Source organism: Emericellopsis atlantica (genome assembly GCF_019669845.1).
Source record: "Emericellopsis atlantica unplaced genomic scaffold F5Z01scaffold_25, whole genome shotgun sequence".
In the NCBI taxonomy this organism is placed as follows: domain Eukaryota; kingdom Fungi; phylum Ascomycota; class Sordariomycetes; order Hypocreales; family Bionectriaceae; genus Emericellopsis; species Emericellopsis atlantica.
In genome coordinates, this window is record NW_025764727.1 from 9,729 (window position 1) to 35,376 (window position 25,648).

At 54.3% G+C, this 25,648-nt stretch overlaps 6 protein-coding genes across 6 annotated transcripts; 1 reads left to right on the top strand and 5 right to left on the bottom strand.

Annotated features, from left to right (window-relative positions):
* Positions 1-237: 237 nt before the first annotated feature.
* F5Z01DRAFT_260060 (OPT oligopeptide transporter protein-domain-containing protein) lies at positions 238-3,366 on the top strand. The gene is made up of 3 exons (XM_046258575.1): positions 238-494; positions 561-2,897; positions 2,950-3,366. Exons 1-3 carry the CDS (start codon positions 369-371, stop codon positions 3,151-3,153), a joined length of 2,667 nt encoding a protein of 888 aa, XP_046115582.1. The 5' UTR covers positions 238-368; the 3' UTR covers positions 3,154-3,366.
* A 212-nt stretch (positions 3,367-3,578) lies between these two features.
* On the bottom strand, positions 3,579-11,892 carry F5Z01DRAFT_727838 (uncharacterized protein; the record flags this gene model as incomplete). The annotated part of the gene is made up of 4 exons (XM_046266675.1): positions 11,017-11,892; positions 8,801-10,689; positions 4,119-8,750; positions 3,579-4,058 (listed from the first exon to the last, which is right to left on the bottom strand). Exons 1-4 carry the CDS (start codon positions 11,882-11,884, stop codon positions 3,579-3,581), a joined length of 7,869 nt encoding a protein of 2,622 aa, XP_046115583.1. The 5' UTR covers positions 11,885-11,892.
* A 2,535-nt stretch (positions 11,893-14,427) lies between these two features.
* Positions 14,428-15,918, bottom strand: F5Z01DRAFT_260196 (uncharacterized protein). Its single transcript, XM_046258577.1, has 2 exons — positions 15,476-15,918; positions 14,428-15,270 (listed from the first exon to the last, which is right to left on the bottom strand). Exons 1-2 carry the CDS (start codon positions 15,569-15,571, stop codon positions 14,602-14,604), a joined length of 765 nt encoding a protein of 254 aa, XP_046115584.1. The 5' UTR covers positions 15,572-15,918; the 3' UTR covers positions 14,428-14,601.
* Positions 15,919-16,143: 225 nt separating this feature from the next.
* F5Z01DRAFT_662575 (SIT4 phosphatase-associated protein-domain-containing protein) lies at positions 16,144-19,129 on the bottom strand. The gene is made up of 2 exons (XM_046263962.1): positions 18,032-19,129; positions 16,144-17,982 (listed from the first exon to the last, which is right to left on the bottom strand). Exons 1-2 carry the CDS (start codon positions 18,698-18,700, stop codon positions 16,537-16,539), a joined length of 2,115 nt encoding a protein of 704 aa, XP_046115585.1. The 5' UTR covers positions 18,701-19,129; the 3' UTR covers positions 16,144-16,536.
* An 858-nt stretch (positions 19,130-19,987) lies between these two features.
* Positions 19,988-21,420, bottom strand: F5Z01DRAFT_683020 (peptidase S8/S53 domain-containing protein; the record flags this gene model as incomplete). Its single annotated transcript, XM_046265811.1, has 4 exons — positions 19,988-20,563; positions 20,619-20,915; positions 21,063-21,080; positions 21,133-21,420. The coding sequence occupies 4 exons, from the start codon at positions 21,418-21,420 to the stop codon at positions 19,988-19,990; spliced, it is 1,179 nt and encodes a 392-aa protein (XP_046115586.1).
* Positions 21,421-21,477: 57 nt separating this feature from the next.
* F5Z01DRAFT_260139 (GC-rich sequence DNA-binding factor-like protein-domain-containing protein) lies at positions 21,478-24,510 on the bottom strand. The gene has a single exon (XM_046258576.1). It carries the CDS (start codon positions 24,245-24,247, stop codon positions 21,932-21,934), a length of 2,316 nt encoding a protein of 771 aa, XP_046115587.1. The 5' UTR covers positions 24,248-24,510; the 3' UTR covers positions 21,478-21,931.
* Between the last annotated feature and the right edge of the window lie 1,138 nt (positions 24,511-25,648).

A 25,648-nucleotide genomic window follows, 5' to 3' on the forward strand; every position in this document is an offset into this window, starting at 1 on the left:
GCACCTCATCTCCATTCTCACTTCTCTCCCTCCAAACCAGTCCCCAGCCTGCGATCCTCGAGGGTCTGCGTCTTATTTCGTTGCGACACGGCATCGCCATCATCATTCATTCAAGTCGACCCGGCCGGCAGACACTCACCCGGTCGCTCGAGGCGGCCCCTCCGCTATCCAACGCCGCCAAGTGCGCAATCCATCCTGCGACTGCCTTTCACGAAAGCAGCGAGCAAAGTCAATCGCCCAGCCAGCCGCGCAATCACCTTGGCGAACATAGCCGAATCCACTGCCACAGCCACGTCCTGGCAATCGCGCCCGCTCGGAGAGCACCCTTCTCGTGATTCAGGCCTTGCGCCTTGCAAAAATCAACTGCCATGGCCGATGAGGAGAAGAAAGGAAGGTCAGCCGAGACGGTCGAGGCCGCGGCCATACATTCGCATACCACGGATTCGTCGTCCACTGGGACCTCTGAGCCGCCGCGCTTTATCGAGTCACATCTGGTAGGATAATCCCATGCACCGCCAGCTCGGAGGGAAGGCGTGAGAAACTGACGGTAGTCCCAGCAGCCCCAATATGTGGTCGAGGATGACGACCAAGAGTTGCCACAGCGCGCTGGCCAAGATCTACATGTCACCGAAGACGACCTCCTCGAGGCGCAAGAGTTGGCCGACAGACTGACACTCGCAGAGGTGCGCGACATCATAATGCGCGTACATCGAGTCCACGAATTCGATCCCAACTTCCCGATTGTCGTTCTCCACAAGATCAAGGCTTTTCTTGACAATGAGCATCTTTTCGTACCGCAAGACGATATCGACGACGAAAAAAATAAATATGCCGCACACGAGGATCTGATTGCCGAGATGAAGCTGGAGGCAGCTCTGATCACTACCAACAGTCCGTATGCCGAAGTCCGTGCCGTCGTCGACAACCACGACGATATCAAAGCGCCCTCGTCAACGATCCGTAGCTGGGCAATCGGCTTGATGTTCTCATTGGCCCTCGCCTTCGTCAACCAGCTGTTCGACATCCGTCAACCAACAATCAGAGTGATGGCCAATGTTGCCCAACTCTTGGCTTACCCATTGGGTAAGGCATGCGAGAATTGGCTACCCGACAAGGGATTCACTCTATTCGGCGTCAGGCACACTCTCAACCCTGGACCGTTCCACCGCAAGGAGCACATGCTCATTACGATAATGGCCAACGTTGCGTACAACACACCATACACCAACTACATCATTTGGGTCCAATACCTTCCGCAGTATTTCGATCAGCCCTATGCGGCTCATGCGGCCTACCAGATTCTCATTGCTTTGAGTACCAATTTCATTGGCTACGGAATGGCGGGAATCTGTCGGAGGTTCATCGTCTACCCGTCTTACTGCGTGTGGCCCGCGTCTTTGGTCACCATCGCCCTCAACTCCGCCTTCCATACCGGCGAGAACACTCCAGTGAAGGGACCTCTTGGTACGACATGGCGCATTTCGCGTATCAAGTTCTTTTATGCCATGTTCGGCGCCATGTTTGTTTGGTTCTGGTTCCCCGGCTATATCGTTACCGCCTTGTCTAAATTTAGCTGGCTGAGCTGGATTGCGCCTAACAACATGGTTCTCAACTCCATTGTCGGATTCAACAACGGTCTCGGCATCAACCCTTTCCCGACCTGGGACTGGAACACCTTGTTGTGGGATTCATCTGATCCCCTCATGGTCCCCTTCTTCAGCACCATCAACCGCTTCTTGGGCGCCTTCGCGTCCATGTGGGTTGTGCTTGCTATCTGGTATCGTAACGTCTACAACACAGGGTACTTGCCGATCAACACGAACCGAGTGTACGACCATTTCGGTCACTTGTACAACGTCACCTTGGCCACCAACGAAAAAGGCCTTTTCGACGCCGAGAAGTACAAGGAATACTCACCTCCGTTCCTGGGCGCTGGCAACGTGGTCATTTACATGTTTTTCTTTGGCGTCTACACTTCCACGTTGACGTACGCGGCCTTGTATCATCGCCGCGAGATGGTCACTGGCTTCAAAGGCCTCGTCAACAGTTTCCGTCGCAACAAGGTGGCAACCGACGAGTCTGAACTCGACGTTCATCACCGTCTGATGAAGAAGTACCCCGAGGTGCCTGAGTGGTGGTACTTTATATGCCTTGTCGTTGCCATCGGGCTTGGTATTGCCGGCATCAAGGGCTGGGATACCAACACATCTCCAGGGGTCGTCTTCTACGGCTTGGCCCTCTGTATAGTCTTCGTGATCCCTGTCGGCATCATCAAGGCCATGACTGGTATCGAAGTCACACTCAACGTTCTGGCCGAGTTTATCGGTGGATCCTTCGTTGAGGGAAACGCCCTGGCGATGAACTACTTTAAGTCATTCGGCTATGTCACCTGCGCCCATGCGGTGTGGTTCTCCAACGACCTCAAGCTCGCACATTACGTCAAGATCCCGCCCCGCCACACCTTTTGCGCACAAATGGTGGCTACCTTTGTCGGAACCCTCGTCTGTGTTGGCGTCCTCAATTTCCAAATGCGACACATTAACGATGTTTGCACGCCCAATGCTCAGTTCCGTCTGACCTGCCCTGGTGTTAACACCTTCTTCACTGCCTCCGTCCTTTGGGGCACTGTTGGGCCTACCAAGATTTGGGGCCACAATGGCCAGTACACCGAGACACTGATCGGGTTCCCTCTCGGTGTCATCATTGTCGTCTTTTTCTACATACTTCACAAGAAGTTCCCGAAATTGACATGGGCTCGCCAGATTCATCCCGTCGCCATCATGTATGGTGGGATAGTCTGGGCCCCGTACAACATGTCATATGTCTGGCCATCGGTTCCCATTGCCTACCTATCGTGGATTTACCTCAAGTCCCGCTTCCTCGGCTTGTGGTCTAAGGTATGCCTTCTCGATTACTGTACAACCGAATCTCCTGCTAACATAATCCTAGTACAATTTCGTCCTCTCGGCAGCTTGGTCGTGCGGCATCGCTATTGCGGGCATCCTCATTTTCTTCACTCTCCAGTGGACGGAGACGGAGTTTGAATGGTGGGGCAACAACATCCCATACGAAGGCTGCGAGGGCGAGGCATGTACATTGAAGACGCTCAAGCCCGGGGAGTACTTTGGTCCACGGATAGGCGACTTCCATTGAGCCAGCATTCTGTTCTTTCGACGCACAATTGGGGCACGGGGCTTGATTTTGCAGAACGGTGTTATGGGCCTGTCAAAACTTTTGGGATCTCGTTGGGAACTTGGGAATGCATCTGGACTTTGGAGTCATCTACTAGGGACTGGCGAAACTTGTTGAATTGTGTATGGGGATAACGGTCGGCGATTTTGGATTAGTTATACCCCCGATCCTCCTTTTTGAGTTTGACATGCCGTATTTGAATTTGCTGAATAGATGAGTCAACTGATGATCTGCTGCTGTCATGGGCAAATGAAGTGAGGTGAAATTTTCTGTGTAGTAATAGAGACAAGCAAGTAGTATCCATGAACGCCCAGATGCCATAGAGCACTATCAATCCAATGCAGAGATGCCAAACAAACACTGCCACAATCAAATCACCAACCTCATCATGTAGCCAACCAAGCTGGACCCAGAGGCGACACTGGGCTCTCCTCATTCGTACTGCTCGAGTCACCACTCGCCCTTCTTGCCGAGGGGCTCATGGGGCTAACAGCCAATTCCGTTGGCTGCTGCGCCGTTCCACTCTGCGGATTCAATGGCCCAAGAGTATCCGACCTCAGTATCATCTGTGTTGACGATCGACCCTCATTCTGGATGGGCGTCGAACGCCCTCCGTTCTGCTCGTTGTACTCATGCTGCAGCTCCAGAGCACGCGGGGGCAGTTCAGTTGGGACAGGCTCGCTGATCATCACGCCCTTTGGCCCGGACCCGACGCTGTCGCGTGACTTGTGCGATGAGCGGTGGCGACGCACCCAGTCCCCTGCTTTGGAGCCGAGGTCACGGACGCTACCACTGTGTTGGAGGCCGCGGAGGCGGCCGAGAGTGCTCTTGCGAGCAGCGCCTTGGTTGTTGGACGACCACTTGTTCTCCGTAGGCGTACTCCTGCCACCCGGAGCCGCGTGATTGTTGGCCGATGCCACATTGACGCCGCCGTTGGGTCCGTTGGCCCACGACATGACCTGCTTGCGGCGTGTGATGCTCGAGACGATACCTGCGTCCGACATCTTCTTGACGATCAGCTCGTACTGCGCTGCCATGGTCGGATGCTCAATAATCTCCGCGGGCGTCACGCGGAGCTTGTTCAGGCCCTTGATGGGCTGCTTGACGAACTCGGCGTTGATGCGGTCGGCAAATGTCTGTGCGGGCAGCACCGAGCCCCAGAGATCGAAAAAGTTGGCCTTGTGTACTTGGTCATCTGGCACGCCGAGTGCCTTGGGGTCAATGACGCCTGACCAGACGGCGGATATGAGGGACTGCAGGGCTTGGCGTTCGTCGTGAGGGAGTGATTGATGGCCTTTGGGAGTGTCGCCTCCGACAATGGGGGACCCAAAGGCGACGGGGATCTTGGGCGCTGAACGAGTGATCTCTATGGCAGACTGCACCATTGGCTTCTCGATTGTATCGTAGCTGGTGATCATGTCAACGGCAATGGTCAGCACACGAAGGGCATCCTCTGCGAAGCTGCTTGGGACACGACCCTCGGAGTACTTGAGCTCGAAGTTGACCGTATGAGGCCCGTCGGTAGTGGTCTGGATCAGAATATCTGGCAGGTCCTGCATACCCGGCTCGATTACCGTGTGGGTGAAAGTCGTGTCGCCCATGTTCAAGGTAGTGGCACCATCGGGTGGAGGCTGGGGGCGGTGGTGCACGACGGTACTGAAGCGAGTCCAGTAGGGCCAGTCCGTACATTTCTGAACGAGTTCCAAAATGCCCATGCCCTCATGGGCTCGTGCCTCTGTGCGTGACTCCTGCACCACACGCATAAAGTCGAGTGGCGTCTCTTGCGTATCGGGGAATCTGACGCGCATGGGGACAATATTGGCCGTGGGGGCAATCATGGTGGACGTATCAAAGCGATCGGGCAGAGGAATATTCTGCGCCTGAGTGACGACGCCAAAGACAACGTCAGAAGAGGCAGCGTACTGGGCGAGCACAATCGCCCATGCTGCCTTGAGGACAGTGCCAAAGTTCAGCCCATACTCAGAGACTGGATCGATCTGAATGGTTTGGCGCAGCGTTTGTATGTCAGATGCAGGAGGGCAGGGTTTCGCATGAGCGACGAACTGTGTCATTTTGGCGCCGTCAAGCTTCTCCCTCCAAAAGTCAATGGTGCATTGGTTATTAGCTCCCTGAGCTGCGCGGGTGTACTCGAAGAAGTTGGGCCTGGACGAGACATTGCCGTGGCCTTCGTAGAGCGCAGCAAGCTCCTGCACAAGAAGCGTGACCGAAGCTTCGTCAATCTGCGCGCTACTGAGGCGGACGATCAAGGTACTTTGCTGGCCAGCGTCAAGGAATGTGAACTTGGTGGCAGGCTCCTCTGGCTTGAAGTCGACATCTTGATCCTCGGCGATGACATTGTCGGCAACACTGCCCAGACACCACGCAGGGCAAGGGTACCGCTGGAATTCAGGACGGAAACCGTCCAGGAGCACCTGGTAGACATGACGATCATGAACGGCGAAGGCAGTACGGAAGATGGGATGCAAGCGGGACAGAGTCTCGCACGCCGTCTGCAGCTTCTGCGCACGGATCGAGCCGTTAAAGTTGAAGACGAGGCATTTGATACCGCCCTTCTTGCCGTACATGCGAGTTTCCAAACCATGGATTTGATAAGCCGAGGCCTCCACAACGTCCAACACTTCTCGATGATGGACCTTCATCTGAGGCGCAACGTAATCCTTGACAAAGTTTTCCTCAATGTTGGGGATCTTGAACGAGTCGATCATACTCTCGGTGCGTTGAGGCGACCGTCGTACTTCTGCAGGCTTGATGTCAGCGGCGGCCATGGCTTGGCAAACCTCTGTCAGAGAGGCACCACCGAGGATATCGTTCAGAGTGACGGTCAAGGACGACCGGCGAGCTGCCACCACTAGCTTCTTGGCAAGGTATTTGTCGCCTCCCAGCCGAAGAAAGCTATCGTTGCTCTTGATCTTGGAAGGGGGGATGTCAAGAGTTCCAGCCCAGACGTGCCGCATGCGCTCCTCGACATGTGTCAAGGGCAAAGGCTTTTCGGCAGCCTCAGCCTCCTCAGCATTGGCAGTTGTTGCAACCCCCATCAATTGTGAATAGGACATAATTGATACCATTTTCTGCAGCTTGCGCCTGTTAACCTTGAGCGAGCTTGAGATGGGAAACTGCTTCAATGGGATGAAGACTGAAGGGATGTGTTCCATAGCCAGCCCCTTCGCCCCTCCAGTTGGCGAAGAGGCCCTGCGCAGTGCTTTGGCTAGTTGCGTGCGTTCTTTGGTGCGGGCGCGAAGCTGGTCGAGATCTTCAGAGCCCTCTTCGAGGTCATCGCCGAGTTCCAAGAACGCAGCCAAAAGCTGAATGGAGTCATGCGTGGTCACTGATTCCACGACGATGTCGTACTTGGAGCCCAAACATCGGCGAAGTTGATGCTCAATGTCAGAAACGGATACGCGAGTGCCATCAATATAGACATCATCGCGCATGCTCGAGAGAAACTGAATGCTCTTGTTATCCAAATATCGCACGCGGTGACCCGTCTTGAGATAGCGCATCCTGCCTGGGCTCTCGGCAGTGCCGGTTCGAGACGGTGCCTCCGCGATTTGCCCAGGAACAAACTTGTGAGGCGTCAGCAGCGGACAATCGATTGCCAGCTCACCAACAGCACCAAGCGGCATCAGTTTCTTGGGGTCTTCCAAATTGAGAATCCAAAATCTCCCCGCCAGCGGCTGTGGAATCATGGTAGTGTTGTTACTGTCCTTAATCTCGGCGATAGAAATGCCTAGAGGGCAAATATCCGGCGCTCCGTAGGCCAAAAGGACATGTCGGTTCGGCATCCACGACTTGCGCGTGTCTTCGTCCAGCCGGCGAGTTCGGAAGCAAAGAGTCTTGAGATTGGGGACCTTCGCAGGGTCAATGCGGCGAGCAAGCGTCGAGGTCATGTACGACCAAGTCACGTTCATGCTGGCCAGTACACCAGCCAGATTGTCCTGTCGATCCTTGGCAGATGGGATGCAGATACAACCGCCGTGAACCATAGTGCCCAGGATCTCGACGAGGGCAATATCGATATTGAACGCCGCCAACTGCAGGACTCTGCTGTCCCTGTTCAGCTTTAGGGCAGGGCCCTGCGCTTTGAATGTTGCACATAGTGAAGCGTGAGTAAAGAACAAGCTCCTTGAGGCGCCCGACTGGGACTTTCCGGGCGAGTAGATGATGCAAGCACCGTGATCAGGAGTCGGGTCCCGTGCAGGAATCGAGACCTGGGGTGGTAATATGGAGAAGAAGCGCTCGTTGACAATAACCAGGTTGGGAACAATGCACACAATGTCATTCCACGCCGAATCCGTGGCCACGACAATGCGAGAATTGAGCTGTTTCACTGAAGCTTCGACAGCGCTGCGATCATGAGCATCGAGGCTGACGACAGTGCCACCAGCCTTGAGAACCGCGAGCATGATGACAGGCGCCCACTTGCTCTTTTCCAAAACAACAGGCACAGGCATTCCAGGCGTGATACCAATGTTTCGGAGGTACGTCGACAAGGTCGAGACACAGTAGGTCATCTGGTGGTAGGTCATGTTGCCGTCCCAAGCGCAGATGGCAGGCGCTTCAGGGCGTGACTGGGCGTGAGGAAGAATGAGCTGAGGCAGTGTCGTGTTGACCTTATCTCCAACAGGGTTGGACTCGAAGTCTTGAACAACGAGCTGAGCATAGTCGCGATCAGTGAATAGGTCAACGGTGCCAATGTTCTGCGTGGGGGTGTCGAGAATGACGCGGATGGCTCTCTCAAATGTGTGTACAATATTCTGCGCCTGGGCAGGCGTCATGCGACGGAAGGCGAGGTCGGCGTGAAGGTGATCGTCGATAAACATGGTGGACATGGACAGATCAGTGTCAGATGTGCGCGAGGACGTGACCAGGTTCGCTCGGAAGCTCGCGGCGTCCAACTCGGGATACTTGTGGCGTGCATTGTCAAAGTCCCTCATTGACAAGCATGTATTGAACACGTCGTCGGTGTTCAGCTTCAGGGCATGTTGGATCTCTGCCATGGTCGGGTTGCGGCCTTGCCTTGCAATGGCAGCAACTTCGCCCAGGCTATGCAGACACTCGATGATGGTGCGTCCAGGATTCAGATCAACTGTGCAGGGTGTCTGCGCAGCAAAACTCCCAATCTCTTGCTTGATGCCGGGCATTTGTTTCTCATCTCTTCCAGCGGCCTCATAGCCGAATGTGACATGATCCATGCCCACGTACACGCGGAGCACAATGGCCCATGCCAGCTGGAGGACATAAACAACCTCGACCTCACGCTGTCTGGAGAATTCTTGGAGCTCAGCGCACTTCACCTCGAGGCCGAAAGGCCGCGAACGAGGCGGTATGTGATCGCTGGGCTTGCTTGTCAGTGCAGGGAAGTTGCAAGGCTTAGTGTCAGCCAGTAGTCCTTGCCAGCTTTCAAGGATCTGCGATGTGTCCGAGGTCGTAGCTTGATATAACCATGTTTGCAATAGGAGGGTGTTGTCGCCGGCTTCGTCGGTCTCTTCCGCGTAGGCCATCCTCAAGCGAGTAATGAGATTGTCGATAGCGATAGACTGTCGAGACTGTTAGTAATGGACTGCCTTGCTTTCATAACCTAACTCACATCGCAAATGGCTTGACTAGCGTCGATGCGAACAAATGTCTTCGCGGACGTTTTGCATACGGAAAAACGGTGTTTAGGGCGTGTTGACGAGATTTTCAGCGTTGGAAGACTCTCCAATGTTTCGACAGGGCTTTCGCTGTCGAGAAACAGCATCTCAGGAGAAATCTTTTTGAGAACAACCTGGTCAAATAGGCCGTCTTCGGTGACACTGTCGATGAACACACTGCGCAGTGCTGAGTGTGACTCGACAATGCTGGTCCATGCGGCACACAACTTGCCCTGGCTGACAGGCTTCCTTTCCGAAGTGCTGAATTCATAGATGGCATGATTCCAAAAGGATTCCGGGTCGAGGCTCTGTGCAATCAAGATCTCTTGCTGAGATGGGTTGATTGGATAGATCGTCTCTATTTCGCCGACATTGTCAAGTCCAAGCTGCTCCAAACGATCCTCCGCAATCTGTGACAGTCCTCTGTACGTAGTTCTCAGAAGTGGAGCGTCGGCCAGTGTTAGCTCAGGGCCCGTCATCTTGAGCTTTCCAATAGCGCCAACAGCCAATGATTCGAACTGCTTGAGCCATTGTTCGATACGGTTTTGACGCTGGGGCTTGATGTAAACGGCTTCCACCCTGGCCTCGGCGTCTTCGATTGCCACGGAGATCTCGAATAAAGCAACCCGGCCTACGCTAGGGCCGATATCTGAGGTGACTGTATCGACAACACGGTCTGGCCTCGCGACAGGTTCCAAAACCCCGTTCTTGCGGTGGAGTTTGTGCATCTTGTCGACGCAGCTGAAGAGGATTTCGACGGGAATGGTAGTGAAGGGCGCCGAAGGAGTCAGAAATTCAGTGTTGAAGAAGGGGATACCGGAATTGGGTATCGCCTTGCGAGTGTCCTTCATCAACTTGAGCAGCTCCATAATGTCCGAGTCTGAATTAGCCATCAGGCTGATGGGACATAATGAGGTGAACCATCCGACAGTCTCGTCGATGTTGAAGTCCTCGTTCTTGGTTTGGCGCCCATGCTCCTGAGTCCACAATATCGGCGCCTCGCGATCAGGGAATGTCTGGCAAAATGAAAGAAGCAAAGCCGTCAATAGAAGGTCTGCCGGTTCTGTACGGAAGACCTGGCGACAAGCTGTCCGCAGTGAGTGCGTCAGCTCCGAGTTGAGGGCAAAAGAAAACTGCTGCGTGTTGCCGTACACATTGCCGTCAAGATCCAAATCCCAGTAGCCCAGACTCGGCGGTGAAATCTCGAAAGGGAGCTTGGGCTGCACCAATCGATGGCTCATTTCATAGCCCTGGTACTCTATCCAGTTCGAGAAGGGAATCGATGGGTTAGAAAGCAGAGTCCCCTCGCGTAGGAGCTCGTCCATGTCATGAATCACAATCCGCCAGGAAACCAAGTCAATAGCCAAGTGGTGGGCTACTAGGAAGATGAACTGCTGATTATCGCCTGCCCTGATGTGCTCGGCAGAGAATATAGGACCATTTATGGGGTTGATAGACGCATGCGCGCGTTCCACAACGCCAGTAATCTCATTTTCGTCCGTGACCTGATGATGACCGTATCGATAGGTGTTCCGCGACTCGGGAAGGATGACTTGAGCCCAGCCCTCACGCGTGAGGCGAAATCGAGACCGGAGCATAGAATGGCGATTGACCAATGCTTCGACAGCAGCTTCAACGTCGGGTGATTCCGAGTCAGCTTTGACACGAAGTAGAACGCTCTGACTGAATCGGCATCCTGGTTCGGTGATCGAGTTGGGCTTGGGGTTGAGGTTCATTGAGGTGCGGAAGAAAAGCTGCTGCATGGCAGAGAGAGGGAAAAACTCTACATCGTCGGGAGTGTCTGCCATCTGCTCGTGAACCTCGAGACGACCAGACTCATCTTCTACCCACATGGAGAAGGTCTTTTCAGGTCGCGTGGTCGATAGTCGGTTCTGGATGATGAGCGAGTCCTGTTGGGAATACGACCGGGGACGGATTTTGAGACCCATAGAGTCGCGCACCCCAGGTCTGGCAATCTTGGTCGCCGCGGGTACTGCTTTAGCCTGTTGCAGGGCGATTTCAATCTCTTCTTCCGGCTCATCCTCCTCGGGAATTGGCTCGGGCTTGAAGACAACAATGTCTGGCTGTCCTCTGGACGCCCGGCGCATCAGCTTGTCGGACTGAGGCGCTTGTGGTTCGGGTTGATGTGCCTGTTCGACTTGGGGCGAACCAGCGATCGCAGCCTGTTCGCGGCTAGGAGCTGGGCGTTGCTCCTGGGCTGGAGGTGGTAGCGCAACCGGCGCTTCTTGCTGCGCCTGTTCTTGAATCTGTGACTCTCCTTTCGGCGGTCGGTCCAGGAGCTGCAGACTAAGCAGGCGCTGAAGACTCAAAACACGCTTTTCAACATCCTCCGTCAAGTTCCTCAGCCACCACTGCAATGCTCGGGTCGCAGGCTTGCCATTGCTTTTGGTAATCATTGAGTGCAGGGGGACCCAGACGTCAGGCCAAGGCACACTTCCGCCCCATTCACGCAGAGCCGTGTAGAACCTTTTGATTCTTCCTTCAACTGCTTCATAATCGCGTTCGGGGGGCAGCGAGATACCCTCGGCTTCACTGGCGGACTGGTTGCGGGTGCTGACAAAGGCAACGAGTTGGTGCTCAAAGGGGCCGGCTGATGCTCTGACAAGACAGAAGTACTCGCCGCGAGCCACCGAGCTCAGAAACTGAACAAGCTCTGCGGTATCGTCCAGATCGATTTGAACATTATTGGAGGGCTCTTTGCCGAGAGCCTTTTCCGATTTCGGCTCTTCAGCCTGTTGATGAGCGCCCTGTCCTTCCCGAGGTGGCGCGTCCTTCCAAACGTCAATATCTGGAGGTGGTCCATAGATAGATTCTTGGTTTTCCCGGCCCTTTGTAGGCGTGAAGACCCGTTCCGGCTCGTTGAGCGACGCTTCCGTATCAGCCGAGGTTCTTTTCGATGTGTTTTGCGAGGAATTTGAAGCTGAGTCGTGTATCGACGTTGTGTGTGCCTGCAGTTCGGCCAATGTCTTGCAGCGCAGAATATCCTCGCTGCTGACTCTGACACCGTAGCGCTGCATGCGCTGCTCCAACTTCGCAGCCAACTCCTTGTTGCCTCCCAAGTCGGTGAAAGAGTCGGAGAGCAAGATGTCGCTCTGAGGAATCTTCAATGTCTTTGCTATACCAACGAGAAGGCGATCTGAATTTGACTCGCTTGGTGGGATTTCGGTGGGAACCCTGTCGGGCCGCGGCCGTGTTGGGTGAGCCATAACTGGCGTCTCTGTGCTGTTTGGACTCGAGGTCCGTGGTCGATGCGTAACTTTCACAAGACTTGTGGCATGCTCCAGCCAGTCCCACTCACTTAAGAGATGGCCGGTTTGACGACGACCTTATTTTAGGGTTTCTGCCGTTTGAATATCTGCAACCAGGCAGACAAGTCGCGAGCAAGGAGAGAGGCGAGGGGCAATCGATCCAGAGTGACCCTTGGCTCGATATAAGAGCCTCTGATCCAGCACGAGGCTGAGCTCTATTCGGCAGACAATTTGCGAAGCGCTTCTTCAGGTTCTTGCAAGCCCGATAGCAAGAAGAACGAGCACTGGTGTATGAGAGTGGCTCTTTGTGTGTATACGGAGCATATCACAGAGTCTGTTCTTACGGAATGAAAAGGATTGAAGCAATCATTAGGTGAGAATCGAAGAAAGTTGCCCGAAAGGGATCGCGGTGGCCGCTGAGGCCCCATCGCTCCTATGTAAGAAAGCCGGTGGCTCATGTTGGGTTGGGATGACGTTACTGACGCTGGGAGGGATCTTGTGCAAGCCATGTTCATGGTGAAGACGGCCCGCTAGGAGCCAGCAATCGCCTGTGCCAGCCGCATTGGCATGTACAGCCCCAGCATCCTTGACTCCAGACGGCGATGCTGGACTGGACTGCTGCACATGTGGTGGCAGCTCCGGCCCGCTTGGAGCCGGGGGTTGCAGGCATGATGAGGGCCTCAGAGCATTCGTGAGCCAGTACCGCGTCTCTGCGGCGCATCTCGACACGAAGCAAGCAGATCGCTCGATGGATTGGTCTTGTGGGATCCGACGTTGGCACCGCAGATTGCCTGACTGGGGCTAGCCAGCAAGATACTTACGTGGGAGCAGCCATATGCGACGCGCCAGGGCTGCGAGCTGGGGGCTGGTGGAGTAATTATCGAAGCTGATCAGCAAGCTGGGTTAGCTGACAGGTTTAGTGATGTGAGCCTTATGGTGGGATTTGGACAGTGATGGTAGATTCTGTGCCATGGCCAACAGTTGAACAGAGAGGGTGAAGCGAAGCGCAGTGAAGCTGCTGCCGCTGCTGCTGAAGGATTCTTTCCATGCGCCCTGTGACGGAAAGTGCCACCCACTCCATACGCAATGACGTATGTACGTACTTACTTACTTAATGTCCCTTAGAATTGTAATTATTATGTTGAAGCCTGCAAGCTTTCGCAGATTATCTGGCAGACGCTCCTTCCTCAACGCGAAGTGCGAATGATTGACGGTTGGGCAGCGCCCACAAACAGGTACATAGTACGCAGTAGCCCACAGTGTAAAATTGCAAAGATGAGCGTAGGGACTTGAAATAGGGACCCTTCATCGCCCTGCAGCTACGACGGCAAGCTTCGAGCTTCGAGCTTCGTACTTGCAGCTAGCTCAAGGATGATTGATAAAGACAGAACTTTTTCAAACCAGAACTTCTGTCTCCTGACGATCAATTTAGCGGTCATCCCTATCATAAAATAGGCAATTCTGTGGTACAGGGTAAGGCGATCGCCAATAGACCAAGCGCTTATAGTCTTTGTGGTATCGTGCAATAATTTGTGATCATGTATGAAAGTAATAAGGATTACCTAAGGTGCCGGGAATCAGAGCAGTTAGATGGTTTCTCACTTATGCTCGGGCTTGAACATCGTGGAACATTTAGGAGATGCTCGCCACGCTGCCCTCATGGTCGTCCACGATGCGATAGCGAACGTATAGGCAATGGTTCACCACTAGAATGCATTTGACCTTTTCGTTCGTTGTCTTGAGGCACTGCTTTTCCGAATGAATTGTAATCACTTGCTCCGTTACTATTACCATCTCCTGAAACCTTTTTCAGCTGTTCCCGCCAACGAACGGACGTCGCTAGTCACCTTCGGCACAACCACTTGAACAAGCCAAGGATCCCACGAGGCCTCTCCTGTCGATCTGACTAGCAGGACGATAGAAGCTTGTGGCGGATGCACCTACTCCCTCCGACAAAGTGGTGCGTGCCTGTGTGATCATCATCATCCTCCTCCAATCTGAGGCTGAGGCCGTCGTTTCCCAATCACCTAGAACACATTTAAGTATACAGTACACGATAGGTTTGGCAGGACACTTTACTCTAAGGTAAATTCCGACATATATTGCCAGCGCGAAGGAAAATAATGCTCGGACAACCATGATGTGCGTACCCCAGCCAAAGATCAAAGGACGAGGCGGACACGTTGTGTATGTACGGACTTGGTTTCCCCTCCTTGCGTGAGGGGCAGCAGGTATAATAGTGTCACCTCAGATAGAGATCACCCAAAGCCAAGCAGCATTCCATACTTTTACAGTCCGATACCCAGTGGGCGCATTTCAACGACGTTGCTGTGCCCAACGGGCACGGAAAATGTGTATAGTATACATCTCTCCATTCATCATAGCAACCGTCTTGTTTGTCCAAACGGCATTGCGGATCCGTCATCGTCTAATGCATTTCCTACTTATTCCAACAGCACCCCAGCCCAGTCATGCATATATGAACGTCAGACCTTGACGGGTTCGTCGTCATCAGGGTCCTCAATGCTAGTCCTCCGCTTCGCTTCTTTGACTTCAACCGCAGCCGAAGGAGCAGCCTCGGACTCTGGCTTCTTTTCGGACAATGATTCGCCCGCCGACTCTGGTTCGTTCGGGGCTGCTTGCTCTGACCTGGTGCTGAACGGCCAGAGACCACTAAGACTCCGATTGCCGTCCTTAGCAGGGTTGACTGCTAGCGGTCTTAAGACAACGTTCTCGTCAGGCTTCTCGTCATTATCCTCGGCCATAGCAAAATCTCCAAATTCATCGTCGTTGTCTTCATCCAGGTTGCGCTCCTCTTCGTTGGCTTTCCTTCGCACAACTCCTCGCCACCAGGAATCCCGCCCGTCTTCTCGAAGTATATCGTCATCATCGTCAAGGTCGTCTTCCCCATCGGCAAAGGGATCTTTGAGGTCGTCATCGTCATCGTCGTCACCCTCGCCCTCATCGTGATGGGAAGCAGATGAGGGCTCTGCGGTCTCATTGTTGTTCTTCTGATGCAACGCAAGCCTTGCAGCTAGCTGCCTCCGAGCTCGGGAGGGAGGTATGTTCAGAGGAGGCGGTGGCGGTGGCGGGGGAGGTATTGAAGGAGGCGCAAGCGAGCTGTCCGCGTTGCTGGGGTCTGTGTACGCGCGAAACTGTGAGGACGACATCAGCATCTCAATCCCACGAGTGTAGAGAAACAAAGGAGATGAGAGCCACGGCGCGAGCGAGAACACCAGGGACATGCTTGCACCAGCGTCGCGGCACGTCAGAATACAGCAGATGCCCCATCGCCATTCAACACAACAAACAGCAACACCAGCTTCAAAGCCCCCCGCCAGCCCAGCACAACCCGCCTACCTCAATCGCGGGTCTTGCCGAGGAGTCGAGATATGATCCTGGGATCCAGATCGCCAAATTGCTCGAGCTCCTCATCCAGCTCTTGATCCACCTCATTCGGCAATGCCACGTCAACACCTGCTTCCATCTCGATGGCTCTACCGCGCTAAGATAGAGAGTCTTGCGACACTGTGTCTCCGGCAATACGCGCGCTCAACCCAGGTGAGTGAGGGGGCGACTCCATCACTATGTCCACATCGGTATGGGACGTGCCTGGGGGATCCACGACGACCTCGGGCGACAGCATGACAGCATCGTCCGAGGGCACCTTCAACCCACCGGTCTGGGGGGGCTCTGGTCCTTGCTCTCGCTGTTCTCGCTCTTGCTCCTTCGTCAAAATGCCACTCACCTCGGAATTGATATCCTCCTCGTCGACATCGCCTTCTTCGTCATCCTCGTCGCTGCTGCTGCCAAAGCCGGACATCAAGGTGCCGGCGCTTATGGCGAATGGGCCGATGCCGTTGCCGCCGCCTTCGCTGTTGAGCTCGATGCCCCCGTTCAGTCCTGCATCGGACAAGGCATTGGACTGGCCGCCAGACGTGTTGCCGGTTAAGCCCGAGAGGCCAATACCACCTAGACCACCAGCACCGCTTAGACTACCTCGGTGACCCAGAGCAACTTCAGGACGTACACCTCCAAGTATAGCGTTATCCCTCTCGCGGGTTTCGGCGAGGGCTCCCTCAACGTAGTTGATCCACTCCTCGCTCATGACCTTGTTCAGGACCGTTTCCGAGAGCAGTTCAGGTGGGTGACGCTCGGTGAACTTGACAACCTCCTCGGCGATCAGAGTCAAATGACCCATGTAGCCCATGCGAGTCTTCGTCTTGGCGTGGGACTCGTCACTGGCCTGCTGGCCCTTGATGATGGCGGCTGTAATGTCAGCAGCCTCAAACAGTGATATAGCAAGCGTAGGATTGCAGCCACGATCCATGGGTCCGTTGAACACTTGTTGCACAATGTCGTAAACAACGTTGTGTAGGAAATTGTTCCAGGGGTACGAGAAGAAGAATGACTAGGCCCAATTAGTATGTGCAGAAAGAGCAGCGGACCTGAGCTCGTACCAAGATCGTGGGAACCACGTTGTGGTCCACAAATTGCATTTTCAGGAAGTCTCCTACCACAGGCTCAGTGGATGCCGGGGCCGTTTTTTCGTCCTGCTCGTCGACTGGTAGCGTGGCCGACTGGTCATTTTGCGTATCTTCCGTTGCATTGCCCGAAGTCTGTGGTGGCTTCGCGGCACCAGACCCAGGAGCCGAAGGCGCGGAGAATAGTGGTGCTGGAGTATCTTCCGGATGGGGCGACAATGGGCCCTCGCTCGGAGCGGGTGCCTTGCTTGAACCTCCAGCAGGTCCAGTGACAGGCAGCGCCAAGCCACCCTCGTCCGGCGGGCTCTCTGAAGTAAGACTAGTTTGTTGCTTTCCGTCGGCTTTGGCGGCGTCCTTTTCACTTGTTTCATTACCTTCGTTTGCCGAAGACTGAGTAGAGTCCGATGCGCCATCTGTCGAGTCGGGCTGTGCAGCTGAGGGCTTTGTAGGGGAAAGGGGAGCAACGACTAGCTCAGGGTCGTCGAGTTGAGGCTTGTTGGCACCCGACGGCGGCGCTGTGGGACTTAAAGGCTCGTCCACGAAGTCATCTTCATCCTTGCCAAGCAGAGATGTCTGCTGGCCAGGTGGAGTCTCAGCCTCGGCTTTGACGAATTCGTGCGACGTGTCCTCGCTCATTTCCTTGCTGGGCTCCACTTCCTCGAACCCATCATCGTCTGCATTGGTCACCTCCAGACGGCGGGCCTCCTCTTGACCAGTCTGCGTTGAGCGCATTGTAAGGTCGTCCGTAGAAACGTCTTCGTCTTTGGTCGGACTAAGCTTTCCGTCGTCGCGCATGCGCTGTCGTTCGGCATCGCGTGCTGCTATGAGCTGCTCCGAGCCGACCTCGTTGAGCAGTCCCATGTTGCTGCAGTGAAGAAGCTCCGCCATCAGTTCGCAGGTCTTGAAACGGTCAAAACCCAGAGGCTCTAGTCTCTGGCCAAAGGTCGAGTCAGCCCGCTCCTTCTCAGCCGAGCTGCCCAGCACGAGATCCATGAACTTGGGAACATTTTCGGCGAACATGCGGAGCAAAGTGCCCAAATATATTGGATCGTGCGCCGAGGGCGTCGCGCTGTTGCCAGCGCCAACGTCAGGATCGTAGTCGGAGTTGTTCTTGCGGATGACTTCGATAATGATGCCTACGCCGACGGTGAGGGCATTGCCCCCACCAAGCATGAAGCCTACTAATCGTTCTACACATTCTCTCGAGACCAATTGACGAGTAAGTTCGTTAGGACCGATGCACTGCTGTTCGTTTTGGGAAGCGTTGGCCGAGATGGTGATAATTGCCTTGATGAAGTCTCCAGCAGCCGTCTGAACGACCCAGCTGTGCTCGGGACTTAGGAAAGACAGTAAAGTCGGGATGATGTTCTTCGAGTAAAGCCACTGTATGACGGTTAGCTTGAGGTGCTGATCTGGTGACGGCTGATAATACCTCAACAACGCCTTGCCCGCCCTCGTTACGGTCCAAGGCGATGATCTTCAGCAGAAGGTCCATGACCATGGGACATTCGACGTGTTTGAGCAAATCACCGACGGGGTCAGGCAGGCTGCGCAGCAAGTCCATCATCTCGTCTGTCTTCTTCTCGAAAAGCGATTCGTTGATTTTGGTAAAGTAACTCGCTTGCAAGGGATCGAGAGGCGATTCCCGCTGGAGGAAGTTCCAGAAATTGCGGATGAGTTCGCGGTTCTCCGTCAAAGCTTCGTAGATGGACCAGGTATCCGAGGACAAGATTTCGCACGAGACAAAAGCATAGCGATTGCGCTTCTTGTCCGCCTCGTCGTCCTCGTTCTCGGTTGCGTCAGTCGTGCGCGACGATGCGCGGGGCCGCGAGAAGGACAGCAGGCGGTTCTTGCCCTTGCCAGACTCGTCATCCTGATCATCTGTAGTCTCGAAGACTTCTAGTCGGGGGGCTACAGCATAGTCGAGCAGTTTCTCGAGGACCTTCTCCTCACGCAGGTACTCAATGAGCTTTGAGTTGGGCTGCTTGAGCTCCTGAATCAGATCGCTTTCGTCAAGCAACTCTTCGAGGGTAAAGTTCTCTTTGTCAAGTATGGTGTCGATGGTCGAGATGTTGGCGTAGCCGCCAAACCTCCAAAACATGGTGGTAGCCCTGTATGACGGCGCTGGGCAGGATGCGCACCAGCACCGGTGTGGGGGTCTTGGACGTTGGGCTTAGCGATGCAGACCATGTGCCGCCGGGTATCAGATCGGCCGGCCGCGCAACTCGAGGTTTTGAACGGAGCAAGAATTGGAAGTGTCCGGCACCGACGCAGAGGATGGCTGGAGTCGAGGGAGACGCGATTTTGTTGCAATGTCGAGGGCGGGTGGTCGATTGAGGCAGAGAATTCGATAGGGGCGTCGCTGGTCAGCGCCAAGGGCTGCTGGCAGGTTCTGCGAAGGTCTGCCTCTAGTATAGAATGCCTAACCGAGGTACTTGGACAGAATCGTTGTCCTCGAGAAGCGCGCCAGGTGTTTTACGTTAGTTTGATGGCACGAGGACGTCGAGGTGCTTGTTTGGGTAGGTGGGCGATAGTGGTGGGCAGTAGCAGGCGATGGTGCCGTGCTGCCCGCATTGGTGGGTGCCAGTGGGTCCCGCTGGTGCTCTAGGGTAAGACCGAGCACTGAGGCTACGTAAGGTACCTTACCTAGGTACTTCATGGTCAGGTCAGGTGAGCACATGCTGCGACACCAGAATCTGTTCGTCGACCACGTAGGTGCATATAAGGTACTAATAATCAACTACAACTTGAAGTGGCCGAAACCTCCGATGCTCGAGTCTGCTCACGGTCAGATTGACTGACCGAAACCGCACTTGCAACCTTGCCTCTTACGTACTTGCTTACCTACACTTTCTGCTCAACTCAGAATGGGTGTGCTTGTCGATGAGCACTTGTACCTATGCCAGGCAAGCTTAACACACTGAGTCGTGATAGTCTGATATCTTCCATTAGCACCCGAACGGAGGTTTCTCTCATTACAGTCCATGAATCGAAGCCTGATGGTGCTGGTATCTTATGGCAACTGATGGGTCTGCTGGACAGCGAACAGACTACAGAGTAGGCGCTGAGCCCCAGCATAATCTCGAGATTGGTGGCTCTCGACTGTCCCAGTCCCTCTGTTCACCTAAGCAAACCAGAAAGGTAGAATCTCGGGCTAGCCGGTAAGCATGGCAAGACAATATCTGGATCGTTGTCTCAACTATCAGAGAAAATAACACTCCGGTCGGCCACGTTTCGGAGGCCGGAAACACCTCACGTGGCATTCCATGAGCGCTCCCGCTATACCTTCTTACACAAGACCACCACCACGCGCATTGCTACCCAGAGCAACTGCCTACGGTATAGCCCCTTAGCTCGTGCTCTAGTCTAAGTCCTCGGATGATATGGCTCAACCACAGCCCGGACATGGCCCCTGGGCTGGGAAATTATTGTATGCCAGCAGGTTGGGCGTCAGTGGCCCAGACTCCTGTACGACGTCTCTCGTTGCCAGTTCTTGGATCCTTGCTGTCACTCCACCCGGACTCTCCGTTCCATATTCTAGCCGCTTGAGGTACAAGGCAAGACCAGCAATGTAAGATGTGGCCATACTTGTTCCGCTCAGAGCGGCAAATGCGTCTGGGGCGCCAATGTACGCGCTCTCGACGTCGACTCCGGCGGCGAAGACGTCCACCGATGCTCCAAAATTGGCAAATCCTGCCTTTCGCCGACTGACGTCGATGGCCGCTACGGTAATGGCCGTTGACTCGGATGCTGGCGAGAAGAGTTCGGCCGGTAGACCGCTGTTTCCAGCCGCCACAACTGAGAGAACTCCCGCGTGGTAGGCATTCTTCACCGCCGTGTTGAGCGCAAGCGAGTAAGGGCCGCCCAGGGACATCGAAACAACCGCGTTGGCAGCTCGGCCAGGAGTCTTCGTAATGTTGCTCACAGCCCATTCGAGACCGTCGATCACAGTGGCAGTGTCGCCCTGCGCTGATTAGTCTGGGCTGTTCCGTGTCAAAGGGAAAGCACGGGATGCTTACCGAGTCTCCATCCAGGACTTTCACGGCGATTGCCTGGGCATTCTTTGCGACGCCAAAGCGCTTGCCGATGATCGTACCCGCACAATGGGTTCCGTGGCCATTGGTATCTTCGAATGGTATGCTTGGTATGGCATTATAACCCAAGTGAGCGCGACCCTCGAAATCGAGATTCTCTGTATAAATGCCTGTGTCAAGGACATAGACCCAGGTGCCTTCTCCAGCTGAACCCCAGTAGTCATATCGTCTCCCGTCGGGTTCGCGGTGGGAAAGGGATATGAGCCCCCAGGGGCAATTGTGCTGTCCAGTTGATACACCTATTGGGTATCTCAAATTTGGATTGACAGACTGTGTTTCTGTGTAATCATCGTCTTCATCTGGATACTCAGTGGCATCATCCTCGAGCATGGAACCGTTAGGTATAATAGTAGGCCGGAAGATCTGTACCGGCTCAATGCCGACGACCTAATAACGTTAGATTAGCCAGCTCATTATACCAAGAAAGGACTGAACATACATCTTCCCTGCTGGTGATTTGCTTCAGCGTGGCTTCATCAAACTCGCCCGAGTATCCCTTGAAACTTTCAGTCCATACCTTCTCCACAGCCTTCGTGTGAGGACTACACGAGTTACGCGGATGCAGAGATTTAACCCAGGCGATGTGGGACTCCACGTCAGCATCGCCCTTTAGAGTAACAATATACTTTCCTGGCACAACATCAGCATGGTCGGCAGCCCGACGTGGTGGAAATGCGACCACAGCAGCGGCCGCGACGATGATGAGGAGCTTGGTGAAGAGTACCATTGTCGAATATTTGCTGGAGTGTTTAGACCGAAGAACTCTCTCATGATTCGTTTCCCTAGCTTTATACACTTTCAGAGTACGCATGACCCTCCTTCTTCTTCTTGTCGTGCTTGGGCTCAGCTGATATGCAGCCAACGGCCACAACGGCCCTCGTGAGATGGCCATATACAGAGCCGGCGCTCCTATGCAGACCACCAATTAGGTAATTGGTGATACTTGTTCTTATGATGGCCTCACCGTGTCCTGTACCTTGATGAAGTGCGCGCAGAATGCCTTGATGCGCTGGGTGGGTTCATCACGCCTGTATTCCCACATGCTGTTTGAATTTTTTGTCTTGATAGTTCAGCCCGACATATGTAGCAGCGATGTAGGTTGTAACGGTTGCTCGCAAAGTTCGCCAAAATCGGTCATCGGGTTTTTAGCCCGTATGAAGCTGCAGTGTGACACCAATATGTCCAAAAGTCGGTTCTTCGTATTCAGCAACGCGGACTGTCGTCTGCTGCTTGACTAACTAGAAGGCATTCATCGTTCTCAAACCCTTGTCCAGCTCTCCACAAACAGCCTCGCTTGCAGTATAGTCCTTCAGCAGTCCATCCCTCCACCAGGTGTACCACTCTGCCACCTCGGTGAGATCTGCTTCGGCCAATGCAACCCATTCTGCAAGCTTTGCGTTCCACATGGGGAAGATGCTTTGTACCAAGACTTCGGCGACAACTTTAGTGCCCAGAATGCCCTGCCACTTGAACACACCGGTCAAGTACTTCAGATACGGCTCTTGGTCGGCCGGGTCGACGCGAAAATGGCGCCGCAGGTATTTGCTCATGGCTGGCAGAACGTGTGACATGATTAGTGAACGCCACTGTTCGCCTAGTACTGTCTCCCACTGGGTCAACCCAGGAACGACGCCGTTCTTGAATTCCCACGCGTCAATGAGTTGACGGAATTTCCGCCTGACCTCAGCTACCAGACCAGTGCCCTTGGGGTCAAGATGGTAGGGGGGTAGATATTGTAGCCATGGGAAAAGCCAGGTGTGAGGTAGCTGGTGATTCTGACGCTGCTGCTTGGGATGCCAATTCGAAAGCGTACTCTCAAGCCGGCGCACAACATTGTCTATCAGCTGAGCACGCACGAATGGGGGCAGGAAGGCGTCCCACCGCTCTGCAATGTTGAGCATTGGTGCCGGTTCCAACGGATCCCATTTGCGGATTGCGGTCAGGACCTTGGGTAGCCAAGTCTTGTACATCATGCTTTCGTACGCAGTCGTTGCTTTGTGATGGGTCCTGTACACACCGTCGGCATCAACCGCCGACGACTCCCATTTGCTGACCGAGCGTCTCTCGTTGGGTGTCGTCAATAGCAAAGGCCCAAGACCTTCAAGGTCGGTCGCGAATCTGGCTGGTTCTTCCAGCGGGTCCCAGTTCGAGTCTCGGATAAAGGGGTTGACCACGGCAACCACGATATCAGCCATTTCCGGTGTTGCAGACCCTAAATGTACCGCCTTGTGCAAGCAGCCGACAACTTGCTCCCATTCAGAGGCCGAGGTCACCTCTTGTGAAACAAGGTCGGAGAAGACCTGCAACCTTTCAAAGTCGGAACGCAGATCATCTACTTCCCTTTCTCGCTCGGACAGCTCAAGAGCTACCCATTTTTTGCGTTCCTCTAAGCTTCTCCATTCCTCAGAAAAAGCGGCCAAGTCATTCTGGGCGCGCTTGACGAGCTTTCTGGCTTCAATGATTTCAGTTGACTCAGGAACACCAGAAGTCGGCGTCATGATGCCGCTGGTGGACGTAAGCATCTTGCCTCCTGGCCCAGTCATATCCAATATAGGGGTGAATGCATCAGGGATGTTGAGGCCGGGAGCTGAGGCCCTCAGCTCTTCAGCCGTGAGGTATTTGGGCTTTTGGCGCTTGGGCGTGCTTGTCGCGCTGTCAAAGGCCCCGGCCAGCGATTTCGTCTTCTTTGCCCTTCTCTTGCGCTTCCTTTCCTCCTCGTCCGAGTCAACTACGACTTCTCCACGCAGACGCGCTTGTCGTTTTTCCTCTTGGCGCTCGGCCTCGCCCTTCTCTTTGACAGCGCCCAGGCCGACACCTTGGGGCCGGAGGTTAGCCTCGATGATGACATTACGGCCTTCGCCTTCCTTTCCAAGACCTTGACCTTCGACATAACCCATCTTCGCTAGCATCTTTGCACCAAATCCCAATCCTTTGCTTTTCCCCTTCGCTCCAAAGGAGCTGACCTGAGCTTTATTCCGGGGCGGAGTTGCGTTTCTCGCTGCGGACGGCTTAAGGACTGGTTCTCGCGCGGACGACGGAACGAAGGCTTGGAATGTCGGTCGCGGCGCATCTGCTTCGGGGGTACTGTTCTTCGAGAAATCTCCGTTTTCCCCCTTTTTAAACCCATTCAGACCACCGCGGAAACGCATTCCCAGCCCTGCGCCGGACTCGTCGTCCTCTTCTTGGTCGTCCTCGTTGTCGGTCTCCCTGCCGAGTCCCAACATGGGCGTATCGTCATCTTCTTCAATCTCGGGGTCCTTTGCCGTCGACACAAAGCTTACCCCCTTCCCCCGAAGACTCCTGCTCTTCCACTTCCTTCCTGGGCCATCGTCTTCGCTGTCGGACCCAAAGACGCCAAGCGCAGCTCGCTCCTTGTTATTTCCCTGCAACTTCCGTCGTTTGCGCGGGTTGAAGTCGCCAAAGTCGCCATCATCCACGTTCGCGTTGGGCGCTAGGTAGTCGTCTTCGGACTCGGAGGCAGACGAAGAGAAGTCGGCAGCGGTGTTCTTGTTGAGCTGGGGAGGCGCGAAAGCCTTGCGCGAGGAGCCTTCCATTGTGGTGGTGTTGTGACGGGACTTATTATTGAATGTCGTGAAATGATTGACGTAGCTTCATCTTGCTTTTCTAGGTCCGCGCCAGTGTATTCGGCACATCTAGTAGCAAGCGACTATCCAAACGATTGATGCGCAAAGACAAGGTCAGCTTCAAGCAGGGCTGGAGCTAATATGATGATGCAGTTTCGACGACGTTTCTTTATCAGCACGTGATACGAGAGGTGATCTACCTACCCGGTGCTTGGGCAAAACTCACGACGGATCTTGCACAAAGATGGCAACAGTCAACAAGGATATTTCAAACGATAACTTAGTATTTGACAATTTAATAATCAGAGGCGTATGGGAAAGTTTGGATCAGATTCAAAACCGACGTGCTGGGGTCCTGCTGTTTTACACCCTGTTTCAACAACCCCTTCCATGTCGATCAAGTGAAAGCTATCTTGACAAAGAGGCTGGGGACGGCTTTCAATGACATTAACTACCGATCCTTGAGAAGCACAGCCTTGCAAAAAATTTCATTGTTCACTGGCAGTCTGGCACTGACGTTTCTGGGGCGATGAGGGCGACTAGGGAGTAGTGTCCAGGGTCCTTTTTACTGCCACCTTGACAGGTGAGTACCTGACCTGGGCCGTGTCAGAAACACGAACAAGGCGGACGCAGTCAGCGGCCCGGGAACCAGTACATAAGGGGTATCGAGGCGCTGGAAAGCATCGCCTGCACTTCGCATAATAATTCTGTAATTTTCTGGCAGGTGAGTAGTGTACCAAGAGGTACGTAGTCTTTTCGCATGCCCCGCATCGCGGCTGATGGGTTACTCAGGGATGGTTCAGTTTGTTTGGGTGATTGGTACCTAACCGCCTCCACGAATCAGATGGAGGCACCACTGGCGGACGATGGGGTTTGTTGACATTTCGACAACCCTCCTCCCAAGCCTTCACCCACGACAATTACTATATGGAAGCGCGTCCCTTTGCAACACTTGTCTCTTTGCCGCCTTTGTCGAGCCTTCATAGCCGCGTGCGTTCTAGAGAAACACAAACAAGTAAGTACCTGCTGTGGCTGTTTTTGCTTCTTGTGCTCGTCCGCTGGGCGCCATTCAGGCTACCAGTATCCTTGGGCGCAACGCACCCATCGTTGCGACAAGGAAAGGGCGAACTAAACGATGCCGTTCGTTGTCAGCGCGAATGAGTGTGCAACTGCCTGCAGAACCGCGGTGCCTTCTTATCCGACTTGTCTTTTGCCTGCCGGGTGATTGGTATCTCCCGCTCCTGGCTCCTTGGAGTGAGGTCTGCAACGGCCGCCCTCGCGCAGGAGCTTAACATGACGGATAGGTGGCACATGAGGAGACCGCGACCTCTTCTAGATGTCATTAGAAAGGTTGCGCATCGACTAACAAGT

Excerpts from the sequence above, each read along its gene's own strand:
- F5Z01DRAFT_260060 (XM_046258575.1), top strand. The coding sequence starts at position 369 with ATGGCCGATGAGGAGAAGAAAGGAAGGTCAGCCGAGACGGTCGAGGCC. Across the intron at positions 495-560 it reads GCTTTATCGAGTCACATCTG|CCCCAATATGTGGTCGAGGA; the intron begins GTAGGATAATCC and ends TAGTCCCAGCAG. Across the intron at positions 2,898-2,949 it reads TCCTCGGCTTGTGGTCTAAG|TACAATTTCGTCCTCTCGGC; the intron begins GTATGCCTTCTC and ends ACATAATCCTAG.
- F5Z01DRAFT_260196 (XM_046258577.1), bottom strand. The coding sequence starts at position 15,571 with ATGAGGTGGATCAAGAGCTGGATGAGGAGCTCGAGCAATTTGGCGATC. Across the intron at positions 15,271-15,475 it reads CGGCAAGACCCGCGATTGAG|TTTCGCGCGTACACAGACCC; the intron begins GTAGGCGGGTTG and ends TCGTCCTCACAG.
- F5Z01DRAFT_662575 (XM_046263962.1), bottom strand. The coding sequence starts at position 18,700 with ATGTTTTGGAGGTTTGGCGGCTACGCCAACATCTCGACCATCGACACC. Across the intron at positions 17,983-18,031 it reads GCGGGCAAGGCGTTGTTGAG|TGGCTTTACTCGAAGAACAT; the intron begins GTATTATCAGCC and ends ACCGTCATACAG.
- F5Z01DRAFT_260139 (XM_046258576.1), bottom strand. The coding sequence starts at position 24,247 with ATGGAAGGCTCCTCGCGCAAGGCTTTCGCGCCTCCCCAGCTCAACAAG.